This window comes from Bubalus bubalis, chromosome 12 (assembly GCF_019923935.1).
Source record: "Bubalus bubalis isolate 160015118507 breed Murrah chromosome 12, NDDB_SH_1, whole genome shotgun sequence".
In the NCBI taxonomy this organism is placed as follows: Eukaryota; Metazoa; Chordata; class Mammalia; order Artiodactyla; family Bovidae; genus Bubalus; species Bubalus bubalis.
The window spans coordinates 78,168,699-78,193,056 of NC_059168.1; the positions used below are offsets into that span (position 1 = coordinate 78,168,699).

At 36.1% G+C, this 24,358-nt stretch overlaps 1 protein-coding gene across 12 annotated transcripts in view; it reads left to right on the forward strand.

The window, feature by feature from the left end:
* PUM2 (pumilio RNA binding family member 2) overlaps positions 1-24,358 on the forward strand; it is a 118,032-nt gene that overhangs the window by 77,805 nt on the left and 15,869 nt on the right. For 10 of the 12 annotated variants that reach the window (XM_025261514.3, XM_006049163.3, XM_044926212.1 and 7 more), the window contains 3 exons: positions 3,900-4,043; positions 4,160-4,450; positions 8,448-8,684. In XM_025261514.3, the coding sequence (XP_025117299.1) occupies positions 3,900-4,043; positions 4,160-4,450; positions 8,448-8,684 (672 nt within the window). The remainder of the gene's footprint in view (positions 1-3,899; positions 4,044-4,159; positions 4,451-8,447; positions 8,685-24,358) is intronic. The other 2 variants (XM_044926215.1, XM_044926216.1) reach the window with 1 other exon arrangement.

Consider the following 24,358-nt stretch of genomic DNA (forward strand, 5'->3'; position numbering starts at 1 on the left):
AGGATTTGAAATAGCTCGACTGGAATTGCATCACCTCCACTAGCTTTGTTCAAGGAGACCTAAATACCTTTGGGCAACTCAGTGCTTTAAACATGTCACTTCTTCCCATATTAACCTATAGTTTCAATGCATTTCCAATCGGAGCCCAGTGGGTTCTTACTGTGGGCTTTTTTGACAGCTGATACTAAAATTTAATGAAAATGCAGAGTCAAGATTAGCCACAATACTCTTATTAAAGGACAAAAATGAGTAAAAGGACTTGGTCTATTCTGACTTATGCTCTAGGGTAAAATTTTACTCTAAAGCTGCAGTTGAATTACTCCACGGAGAGACATAGAGACCCCAAAAATGAGATCCCAAAAGGAATGGACACCTACCTAATTAGTAGCAAAAAAAAAAAAAAACACAGCAAAAAACGATAAAGGGGAAGAACTTGTTTTATAAATAAGGTGAAAGAAAGAAAATTGATTCTTTGAGCAACAAATTGTTCAAATTGGGATCTGTGACTTACCCTGTGTTCATTAATCATTTACGTTTTAGATTTTAGACCTGAGTGGGAAGGTGGAATTTTAAAGGTTATTAGAAGATAATATAGGGAAATTTTGTTATGAAAATAAAAGAAATAATAAATTTGAACCCATTACTTCAAAAGTCACCAGAAAGAGAATGACAGGTCAGGCTAGAAATGGAAGAGGAAACTGTGGAACACTTGAATACAGCATACATAAGGAATTATAAATCAATAAGAGAGCTTCCCTGGTGTCTCAGTGGTAAAGAATCTGCCTGCCAGTGTAAGAGACACTAGTTCAATCCCTGATCCGGGAAGATCCCATATGCCACGGAGCGCCTAAACTCCGTGCACCACAGATGTTGAGCCTGTGTTGTAGAAACTGGGAGGCGCAGCCATTGAGCCCTTGAGCTGAAACTCCTGAAGACCCATGCCATAGAGCTCATGCTCCTCAACAGAAGCCACTGCAAAGAAAAAGCCTCACGCCACTAGAGAAAAGCCCTTGCAGCAGCAAAGACCCAGCACAGCCAAAAATAAAATTATTTTACAGAATAAATAAATTAAAAATAAATCAATAACAAAATACAGCCAGTAGGAAAATGGGTGAGAGAGACTTTGAGGAGTTGTTTTCCCAAGAGGAAATGCAGAGGTACAATTAGCATATGAAAGGACACCCAGCCTCCTTCTGAGATAAGAAAGTCAAAACTGCAACCGAATGCTTCTGCCTATCTTTCGGATTGGCCAGTTTTTATAAGGAGGGTTCAGGATGGGGAACACATGTATACCTGTAGCGGATTCATTTTGATATTTGGCAAAACTAATACAGTTATGTAAAGTTTAAAAATAAAATAAAAAAATAAATAAAAGTCTGATAGTTCATCAAGTATTTTTAAAGTCATGGAGCAATGGGAACTCTTAATACCAAGGTGGTTAAGTGTGTAAATTTGCACAACCACTTTGAAGGCAGTTTGGCATTATTACCAAAGTTTGAAAATACACATACCCTTTAACTCAGGGTGTCAGCTGCTATACATCTTAGGTTAGAGAAATATGTACACATAATACACCAGCATACACATATGAAAATGTTTATGGCAGTACTGTTGGCAGTGTCCCAAACTGGGAACAGTGTAAATGTAGAATGGATAAATTTATCATGGTGTTTGTTTAGTGAGGTGCTACACAGTAGTGAAAATGGAAACAAAGTCTACGTATAACAACATGGATGAATTGTATGTAAAATTTTTTAAATAATTCAAACCAAATGATTGTTTAGAGAGAGACCATTTATGGAAAGTAGGATGTTGTGTAACTCTGAAGATCCCCTGGAGAAATGGAGAAGGAAATAGCAACCCACTCCAGTATTCTTGCCTGGGAAATCCCATGGACAGAGGAGCCTGGCAGGCTACAAGTCCATGGGGTCACAAAGAGTCGGACATGACTTAGCGATTAAACAACAAAGGGAAAGAGAAGATTGTGGTAGAGCAGGGACTTACAAGAGGTGGGTGCCAGGCAGTTTTCTATTTCTATTCTTGACTTGCATGGAGGTTATACTTTTTTGTGTTGTAATCATTATAATGTACTTTTGATTTTTGCACTTATGTTTTATTTCACAATGATAAATGTTTTAAACACTTAAGAAGTATCATGCTCTGCTAAACAAGAACATTTTCTGGTAAAGAAAAAATTTATTCTCAGCCCCTTTTCTGTAGCTCCCCTCTGGTCCTTTTTACAGCAAAATTCAAAAGCATTTCTGTACTTGTTACAGTTCTTCCATTCTTTACTAAACTCACCACACTGACTAGCATCCTTACCAGAATGACTTCCATATTGTTAAATTCATTAGTCTGGTTCTCAACTCTTAATGCCTTTTAGCAGCATTTTGCATTGTTAATCGCTCAGTCTTCATTCAAATTCTTTTTTCTTTGGCCTCCAGGAGACCCCTGTGTTCTCATTTGGTTTATTTCTTCCTGGCTGTTTCCTCTCAGTCTCTTCCTTGGTTCCTCCTCTCTCCAGCCTTTTAATGTGAAGTACCCTACCCTTTTATTTTCTTGGTGGTTGGATCATTTTTAGCAGCTAATACCATGCTTATATTGACCACTCCCTTATTTGTAAATCCAACCTGAACCTCTCTATTAAACTCCAGACTTGCATATTCTATATGACAGTTACAGTTGGATATCTGATAATCTTCTCAAATTACAATGTTCATTCTATGAGGAGAGGTCTTTGAAAATTATTACCAATTAGTTCTCCTGAGAGGAGAGGTCATTCCCTCCTAGATTTTGCCCTGTGCAGCCCTTCATTTGGCTGGTCCTCCTAATTCATATCCATTGTAATAAAGCTGTAATTGTGAATCAGAGTTACTGCATTTTATTAAAACAGCATTTACATGTGAAAGTTTTGGTCCTAGTTTAGAAGGTGGTGTTTAAATTTAAAAATATCCGAGGTTGCTAGTACATTTTTGCAAGTGGTCCTCACACTTTTGAGCCTGAGTCTTTGTTACTATATAAGACAGCCTTTCTCAACCTGAGTCCTGGGAGAGAATAAACCTGTTGCCTTAAAGTATCCACTGTATGTATGTATGTATATCTATATATTGAGAGAGGTAGATATATAGAGAGATAGTTAACTTCTCTCCCATGCATCTTGAGTGGTATTTGTTATTTTGGATCATCTTTGAGAAAATTGGCAAAAAAGTCACTTTTCTGTTCTGTGGTTCAGATGAGGAACTGAGAAAGTCTGTGAAGAGAGAAACTACTCTTCCTATAGTTCTGAACAGTGCAAATTGTCACCTCCCTTGTGGTCAAGGCTATAATACAACGAATGCCTATGTTATTTTTATTCAGACTCTAGCTTTTGAGAACCTTTACAAATTGACTGTTAAACTTTATGATTTTAAGTTACCTGTTTATATCATGATTTTATCTTTAAAGAATTGCTTGCAAATGAAAATCTAAGGGAATGCTATCAATGAGGCACTTGGTTTAGAAATTTACTAAAATTGCCTACTGTTTTCCCTCACTTCCCTTAGTCTTTATCCATTCTCCTCTCAAGAGAACTAATTGGTGGTAATAATTTTCAAGCATCAGCCCTTGATTACTTACAGTTTCAAAAGCAAAGACTATGTCTCATCATTCTGTGGTCCATAAGCAAAAGGCATCGCTGTCAAAATTTAGGGAAAACATTTATTTAGGCTTTGTTAGATTTTCTTTTACTTAGTAATACTTTCTCAGATGTGTTTGTTTTTTATATAGTAACTAATGGTTTTATATTCACAATAAAAATAGCTGTGTTTGCTGGTTGATAAAAACAACTGTGGGAGAAAGTAAATAACATGCTTTCTATATTAATGTTTTCATTGGTAAACATTTATTTTGCTATTATCTAGGCTATCAAGTACTAGCTCCAACTGCCTATTATGATCAGACTGGTGCCTTAGTGGTTGGCCCTGGAGCAAGAACTGGCCTTGGAGCTCCAGTTCGATTAATGGCTCCAACACCTGTTTTAATTAGTTCAGCAGCAGCACAAGCTGGTAAGTGTAACTGACATTTTCTGGGGTAATAATTTTCTGGTGGTGTTTGAGATATTTTAAAAATAGAAAATGGTTTTCTGGGTAGTTTTAAGAAGTGTCTGAAATTTATTTTATAGCAGCGGCGGCAGCAGCTGGAGGAACTGCAAATAGTCTCACAGGCAGCACAAATGGTCTGTTCCGGCCAATTGGCACTCAGCCACCACCGCAGCAGCAGCAGCAGCAGCAGCCAAGCACTAATCTGCAGTCTAATTCATTTTATGGGAGCACTTCTCTGACTAATAGCTCCCAGAGCAGTTCTTTATTTTCTCACGGACCTGGCCAACCTGGAAGTACATCTCTTGGCTTTGGAAGCAGTAGCTCTTTGGGTGCTGCTATAGGCTCAGCCCTCAGTGGATTTGGTTCATCAGGTAAGTTTCTTTTTAAGATGAGTGTACTCTAAGTGGACATGAGGTACATGTATTTGTTTTTAATATTAATATGAACAATAGCTAGTAGTGTAGAAAGGACAGGTTTATTGGTTTAGTTTTGTAGACAGAAAGAAACCTCTTGCAGTGTTTATGAATGTTTAACCCATTTCAAGCAGCCCATTCTTTACTCAAATATAATATATTTTCCCCTGGCCTTAAGAATTATACTACTGTAATTTTTGTTTCAGTAAGATTTGTTTGGGCTAATATATATTATGCTTGTTACTAGCTCTTCCCTTTTCCCTATAATATTAATGTTTGAGGCAATAAAAACTTTGCCATCTTAAGTTTCTGATATTTTAAAATAATAATTATCTGTGTGTTCATCAGATGATTTATTCTGATTAAATGTTAATGAATATTTATGGTCCCTATTTGGTATAATATATAAAAATAAAATATAATGAAATGTTCTAAACAGAAGCCCCTATGATAAGGATGCCTGTCTTTATTTTAGGTTATGCAACTTAGCCTTTATCACTAAAAATACATTTAAAAAGACTCCCCTACCTCGTATCCTAGTTTTATGCATAATACTTAAGAAATCCAAATTTTAAATAGCTTCACAAAATAAATAATGTACCCATAGAAGCTGATTTTGTAACTGAGAAAGAGCTGAAATCAGAAGAGGCCCACCTTGACACCCTGTTGACACAAGTATTATTAGTCTCTGGTGTTTCCAGAGTGTTCAGGAAACATTAAGGGAAAAACAGCTTACTCTCATTCTCTTGGTATAATTGACAGCCTTTTCTTTATAAGGGACATTTATTCACACCTCAAGAAATGTTTTATTTCTCTGGTGTCCTTGAGTCTTAAAATCTGCTTCTTGTCTGTTTTCCTACCACATGAAATTATATTCTTTTCTGGTGTGAAAAAATGGCCAAACTAACACATGCCAGTCATTACTAACTATTTTTGCCAGTTTTCTAAGAAAGTATCTTCTTAACTCTTTGAAGGTTTTTAATAGGGATGGTCCAGAACACCTATTAACTTTTAGGTGCATAGTTCTTTTTTGATATAATGAGATACAAAAAGGAAATATCGTATTTACCTAATAAAAAAATTGCCTAAAGAATGGGCATGGGAACTTCTCAGGAAAAATCTAGTGAACATAGAGACTATTCAGTCTTTTAATTTTCCTATTTGATCTGTTTCATTACTTTTGGAGCTTACTATTTTAATATGTAGCCCAGGCACTCTCATAGACTCATTTTTTGTTTCTAACAGTTGACAAGCAGTTGCCCCAGATAATCCTAGATTGCTGAAGCAAATCAAAAGAACAGATAATTAAAAAAAACTTTTGTGGAAATAACTAGTTTCTGTAGACTTGTAGGCCGTAAATAATACAGGAAAAATAGAGAAAAGATAAATATCCTGTTCCCTTTGTAATAATAAAATGTCACTGATAGTCTGGTATACTCCCAAATTCCCCTGTTTCTTTATTTGTTAAAACCCTTCCTGCTGTATTCAGGAGCTGATTAGTCATCAACATTTTGTTCTCTATAGTTGTCCCCTGCAGATGCCTCTGCCAAAAAATTATCATCTTCATTCTCCCTTCTTCATGAGCATTGCTTTACTCCATTCTGATTTCCAGCTTGGGGTACCTCTGTTTTACCTTGCTTCAGAGGACATTAACAATTGCTATCCCTAAATACCAGTAAAAAACCTACCATCTCCCTCCTCTTGGACATTTTGTGAGTGTTCATTCAAGTGCTGCACTTACATACCCTTCGAAATCTACCCATTACCGTTTCACATTATGGCAATTGCATCCCTATATGAAATCTGAAATATGCTTATATGCCCATGTACATATACAGTACCATGTACACAGTCACTCTCTTACCCATATGGTGAAATTATTAATACTTTAACAGTGTTAAATACCCTGGTTTATAACTCAGATTGCCAGGAAGTTTAGCCATTGTAATACAGAGATTAAATCACCATTTCTATGACCTGTTATTTAAAATTTTCTTTTACAGTTGAAAGTTCGTGATTTAACATTTTATCCACAATTGATATTTGATTAGTGACTCCATTGTTGTTGTCTAGCCTCTTAAATATTTTAGATATATTTTGTTTTCTATTTTATAGTCATACTGTTGCAGATAGTTTAGGCAGATAGTAAAATTTAAGAAGCCAGCTTGTTTACATTTAAAATAAAGCTATTTCTGAATTACTTTTAAATGTTTTGCTTGGCTTTTCCTTTTTAGAAGAAAATGATATTGCATGTGTCAAAACTATGGTTTCTTTGATGATTTGCCAGGGGAATGATAGTGCTGCTGCTCTCATTTAGAGGGCTTTTGTCTTTTTCCTTGTCAGTTAAATGTTTTCTGAAATAAATAGAAATTACAAATGTAGCCATGTTTTAGAAAAATCACTTTGACAGTGTCCTTTTAAATTAGCATAGTTAATATAGCATACATTGACAATTTTGCCAAAACCATTGTTACAGTAGTATTTATTTGTTGTATTAAAAATGCATATAGTTACTTAGTATTTCCCTATAATATATCTTAAAAAGTGAGAATTTCATTAAAACCTGATCAGTCCTTCAGAAACCACATTCACTGGTTTAAAAGGTTGAATACTGTTTATTTAATATTTTGCTTAATACAGTAGTATAAGCCTGGTATTTTTCCTTTATAGGATTTTTATTTTGGTAAAACCAGTGTAATTAAGTTTTCTGTCTGTATTAATAAGCTTACCTTGGTCTACCATCATGTGCTCTGCTTAATTTTTCTCTTTATACCCTTATGACCTGTTTATAATTGACCTCTTAAAATTTTCTTCATAAGAATTAACCATATTGGTCCGAATATAGAGCTTGTCCTTTAAAAACTTTATAGGTTAACAAATGTTATATATTATCTTGAATATAAAAGGATTTAGTTTAAAAGGCTTAGAGACAGTTAAAAAAAAAAGCGTACTTGAAAATACAGGCTATAAGTGAGACTTGAGAATTGAGAGTTTTGGACAACCCTTTTAAAAACACTTTGTAAATAATTTGATTATCCAAATATATGTTGATTAATAGCCAGATCTCGGGTTGCATAGCTACATGGTAATGTGAACCTACCATTCTTTTATGATTTTATAAAATATAAAGGGAAAAAAAGGACTAGAAAGTTAATGATTGAATTGGGGATTAAGTGAAAAACAAAAAATTGTTATGTAGTACAGTAAGGGATGTAATATCTTTACCTGAGTAAGCAGTTTACAAGGCCAGACTATCATCTTAAGAATGGAAGATCTTGAGGGGTAAGTGAATACATGTCTTTGGTTGAAAACAGAGAGCTAGCAGTTGAAGTTTGGTTTTTCCATATGTATTTTGTAATTTAGCTGTTGAAGAATCAGGAGAATGTGTAGTGTGAAAAGTACTGAGGAATAAGCTGCCACTGTATTTCACAGCTGACTAATATTCGGGCCAATATGGACTTAAAGGACTGTGGTTTGAACACAAGCTGGAACCCAAATCAAATGTGAATGGCAAGGGAAATGTATTAATATTCTGTTTATTAATATTCTTTTCTTGGCATTGGATTGAAGTCTAAGAACTTGGTTCCAAAGGTTAGGATACTACCAAAATATAACCTTATTGGAATTTAATCTCTAGCATAGCAGACAACTTAAAATTTCAGGGTTTATAAATCATACCAGGGTATTAAAGCACAGAAATCATATGTGTCAGTGGTAAATATGTGTGAAATAATGAACATATGACTGCTCTTAAATATTGGTCATTTTCCTGGGGTGCATTTATACCCTTTTATGATTAATAAGTTAGTATATATAGTTATCACAGTAATTATCTTCTCTGTTATGTTTCTAAAAATAATTATTGTGATCACTGTTATTTCCCAGCAAGAGTTGGGGATAGGTTTTATTCAGTTAACACTGTATGTAATTAGGGTTTTTTTTATTTCTTCTTCAGTTGGCAGTTCTGCAAGTAGTAGTGCCACAAGGAGAGAGTCTCTATCTACTAGCTCTGACTTGTACAAAAGATCTAGTAGCAGCCTAGCACCCATAGGGCAACCATTTTACAATAGTCTGGGATTTTCCTCCTCTCCAAGTCCAATAGGCATGCCTCTGCCAAGCCAAACTCCAGGACATTCACTTACGCCACCGCCATCACTTTCATCACATGGATCCTCATCCAGTTTGCATTTAGGTAAAAAAAAAAACCAAAACCCTTTTTATTCGTATGTACATGTAAGTGTGTTTGTGTGTATGTTTTATGATATGTGTAAAATATTTAATGTTGGATAAAACATGCCAAATTGCTTTTGCTTTTAGATATTATCCTTTTGAAAAAGTTCTACTTTTGTGAAAATTCAAAGTGAGGGTCTGATGTACAGTAAGGTAAAGACCCCTATTGTATTTTTTATTCCTTTTATGAAATACAGTGGTGTGTTTTTTCTCGTCTGTGCTTTTGATTTGTGTGTGTTTTAGTTCATCTGAAAAGTCAGTTATTTATATGTGATAGTGAAATAAATTTCACCATCAAAAGTTTGTGCACACCAAAAGCAAAATGTTAGTCACATAGTTATTAAACTTTAAATAATTTAGTTTAGTATGATGGTCTTTGCTTTGGCCTTTTACAAAAGGGTTATATCAGGGTATATGAATTGAGTATGTTTGTGAGTTAGAGAATCTTACTATGTATGGGTTTGGTCCATGTACTTCTGTTACTTTTGAATATGTTGTTTAAGAAAAAATGTTCTAGGCTTTTTGTACCCTTGTAGTTGGGACATTTAGAACTTTGGTTTATATCTGTATATTAAAATTGTCCCCAACCCAGGATTATTTGAATTGGTGGTTACCTTTTTCCTACTCCAAGAAGTATTTAACCATGTAGTTAACAGGATATTTTGAGGGGTCTTTGGATATCAGAGGCTGTGTACGAATCTCTGTCTCTTCAAAGTATTTTATTAAAATTAGGTTTTGGATATTTCTGATTCTAGTCATTTCAATTTAAAATTGAGGAGTTCTATTGCTGATTTTTATATATGCTTGGAAAGATATTAATCAGCTTGTGAGTTAAAAAGTAATGCTTGCTTTTATAAGCAAATATAAGTTAGTGATTATGTTTGAGCCCCTCACCCAGTCATAAGGCTATAGCTGTTTTTTCCAAAAGCTCAGTAATGTAGTTAAGTGTCCATGTAACAAAGGAATTTTTAACAGTGATCATCATTTAGGTTTATGTTATTACAAAGTGGGCTAGATTTCTTTTTTAAAAAGACTGGTCCTCCACCCCAGTTCTGAGCCTTTGCTCTTTTGGGGATATTAACTATATGCAGCCAATTAATTTATTTGAGTGGGGTCCTCAGACCTGCTTTGTAGCACTGTTTGTGTAAACTTAACCAGTTTTTAGTCTACCGCCTTCCTTTATTTATCTTTTCTCAGTCATAGTAACTATTCAGTTCTTGATTTTTATTATTTCTGTTCAGACCCACTCCTACTTCTCCCATTTAAAACATGCCTTTGAGACTTCGAAATTGACACCAAAATTTGGAGCAAAACATACCTAAGAATAGACATTTCATAATAGTTTTGTGTTTTATTCGTTAAGATTATATTTGTCATGTCCTGTCATTTTTTTCATAGGTAAGTTTCAGATCAGGTTTCTGTCAACTGTTAACTGCTTATGTTGTGCTTTAGTGCCTGTGTAAATGGCATAATTATTCTACATAACTTGCTTAGAAAATGGATTATAATGATCTTTTAGATGTCTCTAGTTAAACCACAATCTAGATTTTTTTGACTATAAAGAATCCAGGCATATAAATGCTTCTGGAATGAATTCTAGTCAGTTATGAGAAGTAATCGTGTGGGCCAGGAGTTCTACATTGTACTCTAATACTTTTGTACCCACAGTATAAGCTTAACTCCTTAGGTTAGCTTCACCTTGAAATCTGGTATTTTAATACACCTCTGATTGAAATTGTCTGTAGATTATTTTCTTTTGAGATTCCCTAGTTTCTTTTAGCTTTAGTCATATTATAACTAGCAGCCTTGTTTGGTAACAAGGAAAAGACCCTGCCAAGTTGAAATAATTCAGTAGATTTCATAAATTTGCTCTTCACGTAGTGTTCATGAAAATAATCTGTCCTTCACTTTCATATCATTCACTCATGATGCAAGACTTACATCCTTTCTGGTCTAAAAAATATATTTTAAATTGTGTATTCCTGAAGTGGATTATGCCATAAATTAGGCTATCAAGGCTGCTGATTTATAAAATACCTAAGGAATGAATTTGCATAGCCATTTAAAAAATAATCTTACTGTGGTCACACACTAAGAATATAATACTATAAAATAGAGATAAATTTTCCATTTCATTAAAATTGACTGGAATTAATTAGTTCCAGTTGATTTTCTTATGAGATGTTATGACATGTAACCATTATAGTTATTGGTAGTCTTAAAATACTGGATGAAACATCCTTTTTTTTTTTTTTTTAAAGCCACCTATCCTATGCCTTTGCTCATGCTAGCTACTTGATTCACAGAAAAAGCTAATAATGACATTGTGTGCTTCTGGTTTTCAAGGAGATATTTCATTTTTTTAAAATAGTTGTAATTTCATCAACATAAATATTTTTAGTAGGATGACTAGTAGTCACTTTGTGATTGAACAATCAGTATTTCAACTGATAGATTTTGGTTGTTCCATATTTTTATAACCTAAAACATTTTTGTTAAGATTTGCAGCCTTTTTAAATATACTGAAGTCAGAAGCATGAAAAAATAATTTTATATTCCATATTATAATGTGAAATTTCTAAGAGATTCCTTTTTAAAAAACATTTATAGCCACAATATCAAAATCATACCTTTTAACATTTATAATTCTCATTACTCTAATTTCCCTAATTGACTTAAATGTCTTTTTACAGTTGTTGTGTTTATATAAGATCCATATTAGGTCCAAATAAGGTCCTTTATTTGTTTGATATGCCTTTTGATATGGAACCATTTTTCCATCCTCATTTTTTTCTTCTTCTTCTTCTCTACATATATTTGTGAAAGAAACTTTGTCCTATTGAATATCCCACATTCTTGACTTTGATGAATTCTTCCTCATGGTATTTAATGCGTTCCTCTGTTCTCTGAATTTTCTATAAAATGGAATTAAATTTAGTGGTTTGATCTTGTTGTTTGTTTGCTTTGTTATTTGGTTATATAGTTCTGCTGCACCATATCAGGAGACACATATCTGGTTGTTTCCATGTGAGGTTGTTTCCATGATCTGGTTGTTTCCATCAGCCAGATCCACTTAACAGCTTAGCAACCTTTCATCATCACCTGAATATTTCTTCAGAGATTGCAAAATTGTGATTTTCTAACTCGGTCATTCCTTTTGCATTGGTTAGCTGGAATTTTTCTGTGGAAAAGAACTTTCATTGATTGTGAGGTTAACCCTGAAATACATAGTTCATATAGGAATCACGATAATGCTTAATTTTTTCCCCTGTATTTTGTAACTTAATAAGTTGATGCCTTAGCAACTTCTGAAGGTGAGTTGTAGGGGTTTTTTGATTTTGTGTTTAAATCATCATACACTGTAGGTAACTGTAGTGTAAATTGATAGCTTTTAGGATTGTTGATATGTTTCAGTCCATTGTAGTCTGGAAGATAACACTTTTTATACCTTTTTTTGATCCTATATTACTGTCTTTAGCCATTTGGAGTCCCTGCTGATTGGTACCTCCTTGACCATAACTTGTTAAAAGCACTTAAAACACTGGTCAGAGAAGCAAGTGGAAAAGAACAAGCAAAGAGAACAACTTTAAGATTAGTGGTTTTTATTTTGAAATGCAAAAAACTATGTCAAATTCTGGGCTTTATGTTCAGCATTGAATATTAAATGAATTATTTACATTAATTTATAGAGTTAAAAGAAAAAATCTTCTACCAGTAGTTGTGTTTTAAATTATTCTCTATGATAGAAGTCAGTCTCTTATTTTGAGATCGTTCACTCCCAGTAAAAGAAGATGAAATATTTCCAGTCTTACATTGTTCGTCTACCTGGAGCTAGCTAATTAGTTGTTAGTTAGAAACTAGTTGTTTCCTTTCTTGTTTCCTTTCTTTTTCTTCTTTGAGTAAATGTTTACAATCAGATCAGATCAGATCAGTCGCTCAGTCGTGTCCGACTCTTTGCGACCCCATGAATCGCAGCACGCCAGGCCTCCCTGTCCATCACCAACTCCCGGAGTTCACTGAGACTCACGTCCATCGAGTCAGTGATGCCATCCAGCCATCTCATCCTCTGTCGTCCCCTTCTCCTCCTGCCATGTTAATGATTTCTTATTTAATCTTTATTCTCATAATATTTAGATTGATATGGAACTTCTTGGGTATAAAGTAGTATTCTGTATTTTTATTAGGGTTTGACGAACAAATGGCTTTCTTCTCTGTACCTCTTCATTTTTGAACTGGCTTATTTTTTTCCCTAAGAAAAGGGCACCAAAAAGTCTAATGACAGCTATGAGCTCTGGGATATTAGTTAATTTGAAGGTAACTATTAAAGTTTTGTTAATACCATGTATTCAGTAATCAAATAGTGTATTCAGCAATTAAATAGTGCAATAGATTTAAAAACTTTGTAACCTGTCTTCTAATCACAGAAAATTTTATATGAAATGTAGACAGGGTAATATAAACTTCTAAGGTCATTTTTCCTGCTTAGTGGTAGTTTATCTGTTGAAATTGCTGACCTTTAGCAAATTTGGTCATCTACTTTTCTCAGAATGAGATGTTTAAGAGTTAAAACAAGAATGGCCAGACGGTTGTTAAGGCTATCTGCAATTTTGCTGAGTTTCATATATGGTCCTTGAAGCAGAAAACAATATGAATTATTTTGAAGTTTTCATTGAAAGTACTCTTTAAGTAGCAAGTTCCCTGTAACTGAAAAGCTGCTTGCTGCTAAGTCTCTTCAGTCGTGTGTGACTCTGTGCGACTCCATAGATGGCAGGCAGCCCACCAGGCTCCGCCATCCTTGGGATTCTCCAGGCGAGAACACTGGAGTGGGTTGCCATTGCCTTCTCTGAACTGAATAGCATTTGGTAGTTTTCTAAAGCACCTTCATATTCATGATTTCATTTCATTCTAATTGTTAACATAGAGTGGCTGAATAATATGCCCATTAAAGAGACAGTTATAGGTCATGTGAGCCCCAGAAGCTTGACCAAACCCATAAATGACAGAACTGAAGCTGAAACATTGTTCTAACTCCTGTTACTATTTTTTCTGTTCTGCTGTTCGATAATCAACTAAACAGTTTTACAAAGTATGCCAATAACAGGATTCTAATCAGCCTCTCAAATTATATTTAACACTGGTGTAAGTTATGTGATTTTTTAAATGTCATAAAAGATTACTAGGCTTCTAGATCCCTTTCATTTTTCAGTCATTCTTGAGATTCATAGAAAAGCTCTTATCTAGACATTTTTAAAGTCCAGGTTCAGTTCAGTTCAGTCTCTCGGTCATGTCCAACTCTTTGCGACCCCATGAATCGCAGCATGCCAGGCCTCCCTGTCCATCACCAACTCCTGGAGTTCACGCAAACTCATATGCATCAAGTTGGTGATGCCATCCAGCCATCTCATCTTCTGTCGTCCCCTTCTCTTCCTGCCCCCAATCCCTCCTAGCATCAGGGTCTTTTCCAGTGAGTCAGCTCTTCGCATCAGGTGGCCAAAGTATTGGAGTTTCAGCTTCAGCATCAGTCCTTCCAATGAACACCCAGTACTGATCTCCTTTAGGATGGACTGGTTGGATCTCCTTGCAGTCCAAGGGACTCTCAAGAGTCTTCTCCAACACCACAGTTCAAAAGCATCAATTCTTCGGCACTCAGCTTTCTTTATAGTCCAACTCTCACATCCATACGTGACCATGGGAAAAACCATAGCCTTGACTAGATGGACCTTTGTTGGCAAAGTAATGTCTCTGCTTTTGAATATGCTGTCTAGGTTGGTCATAACTTTCCTTCAAGTAAGCGTCTTTTAATTTCATGGCTGCAGTCACCATCTGCAGTGATTTTGGAGCCCCCAAAAATAAAGTCTGAAACTGTTTCTCCATCTGTTTCCCATGAAGAGATGGGACCAGATGCCATAATCTTAGTTTTCTGAATGTTGAGCTTTAAGCCAACTTTTTCACTCTCCTCTTTCACTTTCATCAAGAGGCTCTTTAGTTCCTCTTCACTTTCTGCCATAAGGGTGGTGTCACCTGCATATCTGAGGTTATTGATATTTTTCCCGGCAATCTTGATTCCAGCTTGTGCTTCTTCCAGCCCAGCGTTTCTCATGATGTACTCTGCATATAAGTTAAATAAGGGTGACAATATACAGCCTTGACGTACTCTTTTTCCTATTTGGAACCAGTCTGTTGTTTCCATGTCCAGTTCTAACTGTTGCTTCCTGACCTGCATACAGGTTTCTGAAGAGGCAGGTCAGGATTATCTACTCTTTGAAAAAGAATATGTGTTACTCATAAGGCAGGTGACTCAAGAACTGAATACATTGTACAATATAGGACTGAATAGATAAGACAGCATATTCAGCTTGAAATGGAATGTTATTTAGAGGTTCTCGTGGTAGTTTAAATGAACACACTGCTTCAACCCACTGGTGTGTCTAAAAGTCACTTATTTGTTTATGAGTATGAGATGTTGTGAAGAAATTCTGTTAATTATTACTTAAGTAGAAGAATTTATTATTTTATGTTTCATTTCTGTATACAAATTCATTAGTCTGAGTTCTGGTTTGGGGTCCCAGTGATTAAGTTTTGGCCTTATATTTTGTTCATTATCCTTTAATTATGTTATCTGTGACTTTGTGCTTCTAATGACTGAAAAATGTTTTCACCAGTTAATTCAGTTAAGATAATCTTAGATTTGAGACTAGAAAATGCTTGACGATCCTATTCAGTGGTTTACCATATCAGAATCACTTGGGCCTGTTTAAAATAGTTCGAATGAGGAGGTGATTCATTTGGAATTGTATGACAGCAGTTTTTGCTTGTCATGATGATTATGGGGATTCTGTTGACATTAAATACCTAGCAGCCAGATGCTAAACTCATTTTAAAATGATTATCCCACTGAAATTTCCAGTAGTACTCACCTGGAGAGAGCGACCACTTTGCAACAATTCATAGTTTACATTAGGGGTTACTCCAATTCACACATCTTTTTGATGCATAATACCTGAATATGGGTTATATGAGCCTTTAATGTTGTCTCCTGTCATGTTACTAATGGATTTTTTTTTCTTTCCATTTACCTGAAGTCTGCTTACCATTGCATGTTTTAAATTTTTTAATGTTTTGGGGAAAAAAAAAAAAAGCTTATGGAATGAGAGAAAATAGAAAAGTCTGATCTCTTTTTGTATATATTTTAAAATACTCTTTCCCTTGATTTGTATTTTGCAAATTGGAGGCTTTTCTTTAATTTTGTTGGCTATAATTCTTTATATTGTTATTTACTATCATTTGGTTGTTTTACATTTTATTTATTGCCACTAACTTTCCTTCATATTTGCATTTCATCTCCTCACTGAATTCTTTCTCTACCTTTCCTTCTTACCGATATCAAATAAGTCTTCATGTGTCATAAAAATTATTGTAGTTTATCAAAAATTTACCAAGAACTTATTTCACTGTTTATACCCTAAATAGTGTACTTTCAGTAAAATAGGATCAGGAAACTAACTCTTAAAATAAAGGCAGATGTGCTTCGTGAGAAACCTGCATCTTTATTAGCCAAATAAACTTTAAAAATGAAAGTAGCATGAGTCACATGGGGTGATATGGAGAATTGACTAAATGTTTAGGGTATTTTTATATAAGACTGTTTCCTTAACCAGAAATAAGTCCAGTGGAAGAAGGGCAAGATCTTTACACTGTAAACTATAAAGCACTGAGTTAAGTTGAAGAAGGCAAATAAGAGAACATGTCATGTTTGTGGTTTGAAAGACTCAGTATTGTAAAGATAGCAACTGTCTTATAATTGATATACAGATTTAGCACACTCTCAGTAAGAGTTTTTCAGCTTTTTAAAGAAACTGACAAGGTGATTTATTTAATGTAGATAGAAAAATAGAGCCAAGATTAATCAAGACAGTCTTCAAGAACAAATATAAAATTTAATAAATTTGTTAGATATCAAACTTATTAAAACTACAGTAACTAAAATTGTGGTATTGGCACAAGGATAGAGAAAATAGATTGGTGAAATCAAGGACCCAGAAATAGACCTGCTTGTTTGGTTACCTGATTTGTGGCCATGGTGCCATTCTAGTGTGTTTGGGAAGGATAGTCTTTTCAGTAAGTTGAACTGGAGCACTTTAGTATCCAGACAGGGAGAGATTAACTTTGACTTCTCTTTCATACTACACACACAAATAAAACTTCATTCTCAAAGCGCTCAAATAACTTGCTTGTAGTTGTCAAGGGATCTTCCCTGGTGGCTCAGATTGTAGGCTCTGCCTGCAATGTGGGGGACCTGGGTTCGGTCCCTGGGTCGGGAAGATCTCCTGGAGAAGGAAATGGCAACACACTCCAGTATTCTTGCCTGGAAAATCCCATGGACGGAGGAACCTGGTTAGGCTACAGTCCATGGGGTCACAAAGAGTAGTTGTCAAGTTAGTAAGGAACAAAAATTTTGAGCCCGGGTCTATCTGGTTTATTCCAAGATATGACACTGCTCCTTGAAGAATGCTTTTATTTCTGTCTGCTACTTCTCTGACTAAATAAAGGATCTTTTCCTATTCTCTGAGTTTAGAATGTTTGTAAACTTCTTATAAAATTGTGGTAAAATATAACTTAGCCTATTATGAGTTGGTGGTGAAAGTGACTTTGAATGTCAGTATATTGGCATTTTTTACTTGCTTGCAATTGACTTTTAATCTCAATTAAATACTTTTTACTTCAAGGATCTCTTAATATATTTTATTACTGATTTTTAAATTTAAACTGATCAGATGCTATTTTAATTAATAGAATAGTAATAAGTTTATTATACTGAAACTAATACCTATTTTATGTTTCTCTTTTATGTGTAGTTTTGTTGTTTTTGTTTTGTTTCTGGCCTCCATTTAAGAATTTTGAGGTCTGATCAAAATTTTTACCTAATTTATTTTACTTAATTCACTTAATAAACTTATTCAACCAGTGTCAAATACCTACATGGCATACTGTACTTGACTTTAGGCACACTGGTGAAGAAAACATTCTGCCCACCATCATCAAATTTGACTTTTTTGGTGGTAAATACAGACAAGTAAACCAGTGATTGCAGTATAATGATTATAATGCTGTTGACTTGCTTATTTTATTTAACATAGTGATCCTCTCCCTTAGAATTATTATCTTTCCTTTATGGGTTTTTTTGTACCAAGTTAACCACAGACTAGATTATATTAGAGTTGTTTGGGATTTTTTTTTCTCTCCAATAAATTAGAAATAAGAAAGCTAAGACCATGCTCCACAGCTTTGAAGAGTACAGTTGACCCTTGAAAAACACAGGTTTGAGCTGCTCAGGTCCGCTTATACATGGATTGTTTCTGTTCAAATCCTAAAAGATGATGTTGTGAAAGTGCTGCACTCAGTATGCCAGCAAATTTGGAAAACTCAGCAGTGGCCACAGGACTGGAAAAGGTCAGTTTCCATTCCAGTCCCCAAAAAAGGCAATGCCAAAGAATGCTCAAACTACCACACAATTGCACTCATCTCACACACTAGCAAAGTAATGCTCAGAATTCTCCAAGCCAGGCTTCAGCAGTACATGAACCGTGAACTTCCAGATGTTCAAGCTGGATTTAGAAAAGGCAGAGGAACCAGAGATCAAATTGTCAACATCCATTGTATCATCAAAAAAGCGAGAGAGTTCCAGAAAAAATATACTTCTCCTTTATTGACTGCACCAAAGCCTTTGACTGTGTGGATCACAATAAACTGTGGAAAATTCTTCAAGAGATGGGAAAACCAGACCACCTTACCTGCCGCCAGAGAAATCTTTATGCAGTTCAAGAAGCAACAGTTAGAACCAGACATGGAACAACAGACTAGTTCCAAATTGGGAAAGGAATATGTCAAGGCTGTATACTGTCACCCTGTTTATTTAACTTATATGCAGAGTACATCATGCGAAATGCTGGCTAAGATGAAGCACAAGCTGGAATCAAGACTGCCTGGAGAAATAAAAATATCCTCAGATATGCAGATGATACCGCCCTACGGCAGCAAGTGAAGAGTAACTGAAGAAGAGCTTCTTGATAAAAGTGAAAGAGGAGAGTGAAAAAGCTGGCTTAAAACTCAGCATTCAGAAAACTAAGATCATGGCATCTGGCCCTATCACTTCATACAAATAAATAGATAGGGAAAAAGTTGAAGCAGTGGCAGAGTTTATTTTCTTGTGCTCCAAAATCACTGCAGATGGTGACTGCAGCCATGAAATTAAAGGGCTCTTGCTCCTTGGAAGAAAAGCTATGACAAACCTAGACAGTGTACTTAAAAAGCAGAGTCATCACTTGGCTGACAGAGGTTTGTTGTCAAAGCTATAGTTTTTCTTGCATGTACAGATGCAAGAGTCGGACTGTAAATAAGGTTGACCACCAAAGAGATTCCTTTGAGGTGTGGTGCTGCAAAAGACTCTTTGAGAGTCCCTTGGACAGCAAGGAAGTCAAACCAGTCAATCCTAAAGGAAATCAGAATATTCAATGGAATATTCATTGGAAGGACTGAAGCTGAAGCTCCAATACTTTAGCCACCTGATGCGGAGAGCCAGCTCATTGGAAAAGACCCTGATGCTGCAAAAGATTGAGGGCAAGAAGAGAAACAGGCGACGGAGGATGAGATGGTTGGATGGCATCACTGACTCAATGGACATGAGTTTGAGCCAACTCAGGGAGATAGTGAAGGACAGGGTAGTCTAGCATGCTACAGTCCATGAATTCCCAAAGAGTCAGATACAACTTAGTGACCACCAAACAGCAAAAAATATAGTTGTGTACATGTGTCTGTCAGCTCTTTATGTTACTGTTAAGGCTTCTGGTCAACAGCAGTCTGACTATTAGTAATTAAGTTTGAGGAAAGTCAGAATTTATACATATGTTTTTGGTGGGGTCAATGCTTCCAGCCTCTGTGTTGGTCAAGGGTCAGCTGTATCCTGATCTCAACAAAATGAATAATTTAATTTGAGTGGCTTTGTTTCTTTCTGTTTCAAAGATAAATTTATTTGAATACTAGCTACCTTATTGTTTAAAAAATTATTTTAACATCCTACATTTCTACATTAAAGCATTATTTGACTGTACTGTATTGTCTGAGGAGTGTTTCAAGATCATACTCTCTAGAATACTGCACTTTGAAAAGTTTTATGACAGTTGTGAATTCTTATTTTTGCATGTGTGTGTTTTGTTGGGGTAGGGTAGGTTTTTAGAGTGTCCTCATGTTCAGTAATCACAGAGATAATTTAGTTTTCACTAAAGATGTAAGACTCAGGCAGTCTTGAAATCATACAGGGCTTTTTGATGTAATAATGGATATTGGCAAGTTGAGTAGAGATAGGAATGAGAAATAATACTAGTATGAACTGCATAGTTAAAAACAGGCTGTTTAAATGCTCTTTGATGAGTGAAGATAGATTATTATCTTCTGTGAAGATGGTCTCCCTCTTGGTATTTTTAAAAAGTTTGAAGCACTAGATGCTAAAAGGTACTTAGTTGCTATTAGAAAAAAATTACAGGTAGTAGAAATGGAAGCAGCAGATACTTATTTTGGTTTATAGTTGTTCCTTATATTGTTTGTATACTTACTGTCATAAAATGTATACATTTAAGGTAGCACACTTAACAGTTATGCTTTTTGCCTTTTATGTTAGGTAGTCTGTTAGGATGATGTGAAAGATTATACTTTCAACTAGAATTATGTTGGTTTTAAATTCATTGAAGCCTTGATTTTTTTCCCCAGTAAAAATTCTCTTTATATGGCAAATATTTAGTTAAATTTTTATAGTTAAAAAATTTGCATGGTTTATTTCCCTGTGTAACCTCAAACATATCCCAGATTTATGAACGGTATATGGCATTAAACATTCTTCATGAGGCAGAATATTACTGAAAGCTTTAAGTGAATTATTCAGATACAATAGTTTATTTATGTTTGTAGCAGAATATAATATTTATATATAAGTATAAAAATTATAATAGTTTCTAGCAGAATATAACTGAAAGCTTTAAGTGAATTATTCAAATGTAGTTTTAAAAAACTCGGTCTAATTATTAGCTGTGCATCCTTTATAAGGATTTAGCTTCTCTAAGCCTATTGTTTCATAAGTAAAATGGAGACAATATGTTTGTCTTGGAGAGTTGTTAGGATAACATATTTTTGTTCTGAGGCTGCAAATTACTGCAACTAAGTTGCTTAAAGCGGCTGCACTTTGCTGGAGCAGCCGTGAAGAGATACCCCACGTCCAAGGTAAGAGAAACTCCAGCAAGATGGTAGGTGTTGTGAGAGGCATCAGAGGGCAGACAGACTGAAACCATAATCACAGAAAACTAGTCAATCTAATCACACGGACCACAGCCTTATCTAACTCAATGAAACTAAGCCATGCTGTGTGGGGCCATCCAAGACAGGCAGGTCATGGTGGAGAGGTCTAACAGAATGTGGTCCACTGGAGAAGGGAATGGCAAACCACTTCAGTATTCTTGCCTTGAGAACCCCATGAACAGTATGAAAGGCAAAATGATAGGATACTGAAAGGGGATCTCCCCAGGTCGGTAGGTGCCCAATATGCTACAGGAAATCAGTGGAGAAATAACCAGAAAGAATGAAGGGGTGGAGCCAAAGCAAAATCAATACCCAGTTGTGCATGGGACTGGTGATAGAAGCAAGGGCCGATGCTGTAAAGAGCAATATTGCATGGGAACCTGGAATGTCAGGTCTATGAATCAAGGCAAATTGGAAGTGGTCCAACAGGAGATGGCAAGAGTGAATTTTGACATTTTAGGAATCAGCGAACTAAAATGGACTGGAATGGGTGAATTAAACTTAGATGACCATTTTATCTACTACTGTGGGCAGGAATCCCTTAGAAGAAATGGAGTAGCCATCGTGGTCAACAAAAGAGTTCAAAATGCAGTACTTGGATGCAATCTCAAAAAAGACAGAATGATCTCTGTTCGTTTCCAAGGCAAACCATTCAGTATCACAGTAATCCAAGTCTGTGCGCCAACCAGTAATGCTGAAGAAGCTGAAGTTGAACGGTTCTATGAAGACCTACAAGACCTTTTAGAACTAACACCCAAAAAAGATGTCCTTTTCATTATAGGGGACTGGAATACAAAAGTAGGAAGTCAAGAAACACCTGGGGTAACAGGCAAATTTGGCCTTGGAATACGGAATAAAGCAGGGCAAAGGCTAATAGAGTTTTGCCAAGAGAACACACTGGTCATAGCAAACACCCTCTTCCAACAACACAAGAGAAGACTCTACACATGGACATCACCAGATGGTCAACACCAAAATCAGATTGATTATATTCTTTGCAGCCAAAGATGGAGAAGCTCTATACAGTCAGCAAAAACAAGACCAGGAGCTGACTGTGGCTCAGATCATGAACTCCTTATTGCCAAATTCAGACTTAAATTGAAGAAAGTGGGGAAAACCACTAGACCATTCAGGTATGACCTAAGTCAAATCCCTTATGATTATACAGTGGAAGTGAGAAATAGATTTAAGGGACTAGATCTGATAGAGTGCCTGATGAACTATGGACAGAGGTTCGTGACATTGTACAGGAGACAGGGATCAAGACCATCCACATGAAAAAGAAATGCAAAAAAGCAAAATGGCTGTCTGAGGAGGCCTTACAAATAGCTGTGAAAAGAAGAGAAGCGAAAAGCAAAGGAGAAAAGAAAAGATATTCCCATTTGAATGCAGAACTCCAAAGAATAGCAAGGAGAGATAAGAAAGCCTTCCTCAGTGATCAATGCAAAGAAATAGAGGAAAACAACAGAATGGGAAAGACTAGAGATCTCTTCAAGAAAATCAGAGATACCAAGAGAACATTTCATGCAAAGATGGGCTCGATAAAGGACAGAAATGGTATGGACCTAACAGCAGCAGAAGATATTAAGAAGAGGTGGCAAGAATACAGAGAAAAAGTGTACAAAAAAGATCTTCACAACCAAGATAATCACAATAGTGTGATCACTCACCTAGAGCCAGACATCCTGGAATGTGAAGTCAAGTGGGCCTTAGAAAGCATCACTACGAACAAAGCTAGTGGAGGTGATGGCATTCCAGTGGAGCTCTTCCAAAACCTGAAAGATGATGCTGTGAAAGTGCTGCACTCAATATGCCAGCAAATTTGGAAAACTCAGCAGTGGCCACAGGATTGGAAAAGGTCAGCTTTCATTCCAATCCCAAAAGAAAGGCAATGCCAAAGAATGCTCAAACTACTGCACAGTAGCACTCATCTCACACACTAGTAAAGTAGTGCTCAAAGTTCTCCAAGCCAGGCTTCAGCAATATGTGAACCGTGAACTTCCAGATGTTCAAGCTGGATTTAGAAAAGGCAGAGGAACCAGAGATCAAATTGTCAACATCCATTGTATCATCAAAAAAGCGAGAGAGTTCCAGAAAAAATATACTTCTCCTTTATTGACTGCACCAAAGCCTTTGACTGTGTGGATCACAATAAACTGTGGGAAATTCTGAAAGAGATGGGAATACCAGACCACCTGATTACCTCTTGAGAAATTTGTATGCAGGTCAGAAGCAACAGTTAGAACTGGACATGGAACAACAGACCGGTTCCAAATAGGAAAAGGAATTCGTCAACGCTGTATATTGTCACCCTGTTTATTTAACTTATATGCATTGTACATCATGAGAAATGCTGGGCTGGAAGAAGCACAAGCTGAAATCAAGATTACCAGGAGAAATATCAGTAACCTCAGATATGCAGATGACACCACCCTTATGGCAGAAAGTGAAGAGGCACTAAAAAGCCTCTTGATGAAAGAGGAGAGTGCAAAAGTTGGCTTAAAGCTCAACATTCAGAAAACTTAGATCATGGCATCTGGTGACATCACTTCATGGGAAATAGATGGGGAAACAGTGGAAACAGTGTCAGACTTTATTTTGGGGGGCTCCAAAATCACTGCAGATGGTGATTGTAGCAATGAAATTAAAGACGGTTGCTCCTTGGAAGGAAAGTTATGACCAACCTGCTGCTGCTGCTAAGTCGCTTCAGTCGTGTCTGACTCTGTGCGACCCCAGAGACGGCAGCCCACCAGGCTCCCCCTTCCCTGGGACTCTCCAGGCAAGGACACTGGAGTGGGTTGCCATTTCCCTCTCCAGTGCATGAAAGTGAAAAGTGAAAGTGAAGTTGCTCAGTCGTGTCCAACTCTTGGCCACCCCATGGACTGCAACCTACCCGACTCCTCCATCCATGGGATTTTCCAGGCAAGAGTATTGGAGTGGTGTGCCATTGCCTTCTCCAATGACCAACCTAGATAGCATATTAAAAAGCAGAGACATTACTTTGCCAACAAGGTCTGTCTAGTCAAGGCTATGGTTTTTCCAGTGGTTATGTATGGATGTGAGAGTTGGACTGTGAAGAAAGCTGAGTGCCAAAGAATTGATGCTTTTGAACTGTGATGTTGGAGAAGACTCGAGAGTCCCTTGGACTGCAAGGAGATCCAACCAGTCCATTCTGAAGGAGATCAGCCTTGGGATTTCTTTGGAAGGAATGATGCTAAAGCTGAAACTCCAGTACTTTGGCCACCTCATGCGAAGAGTTGACTCATTGGAAAAGACCCTGATGCTGGGAAG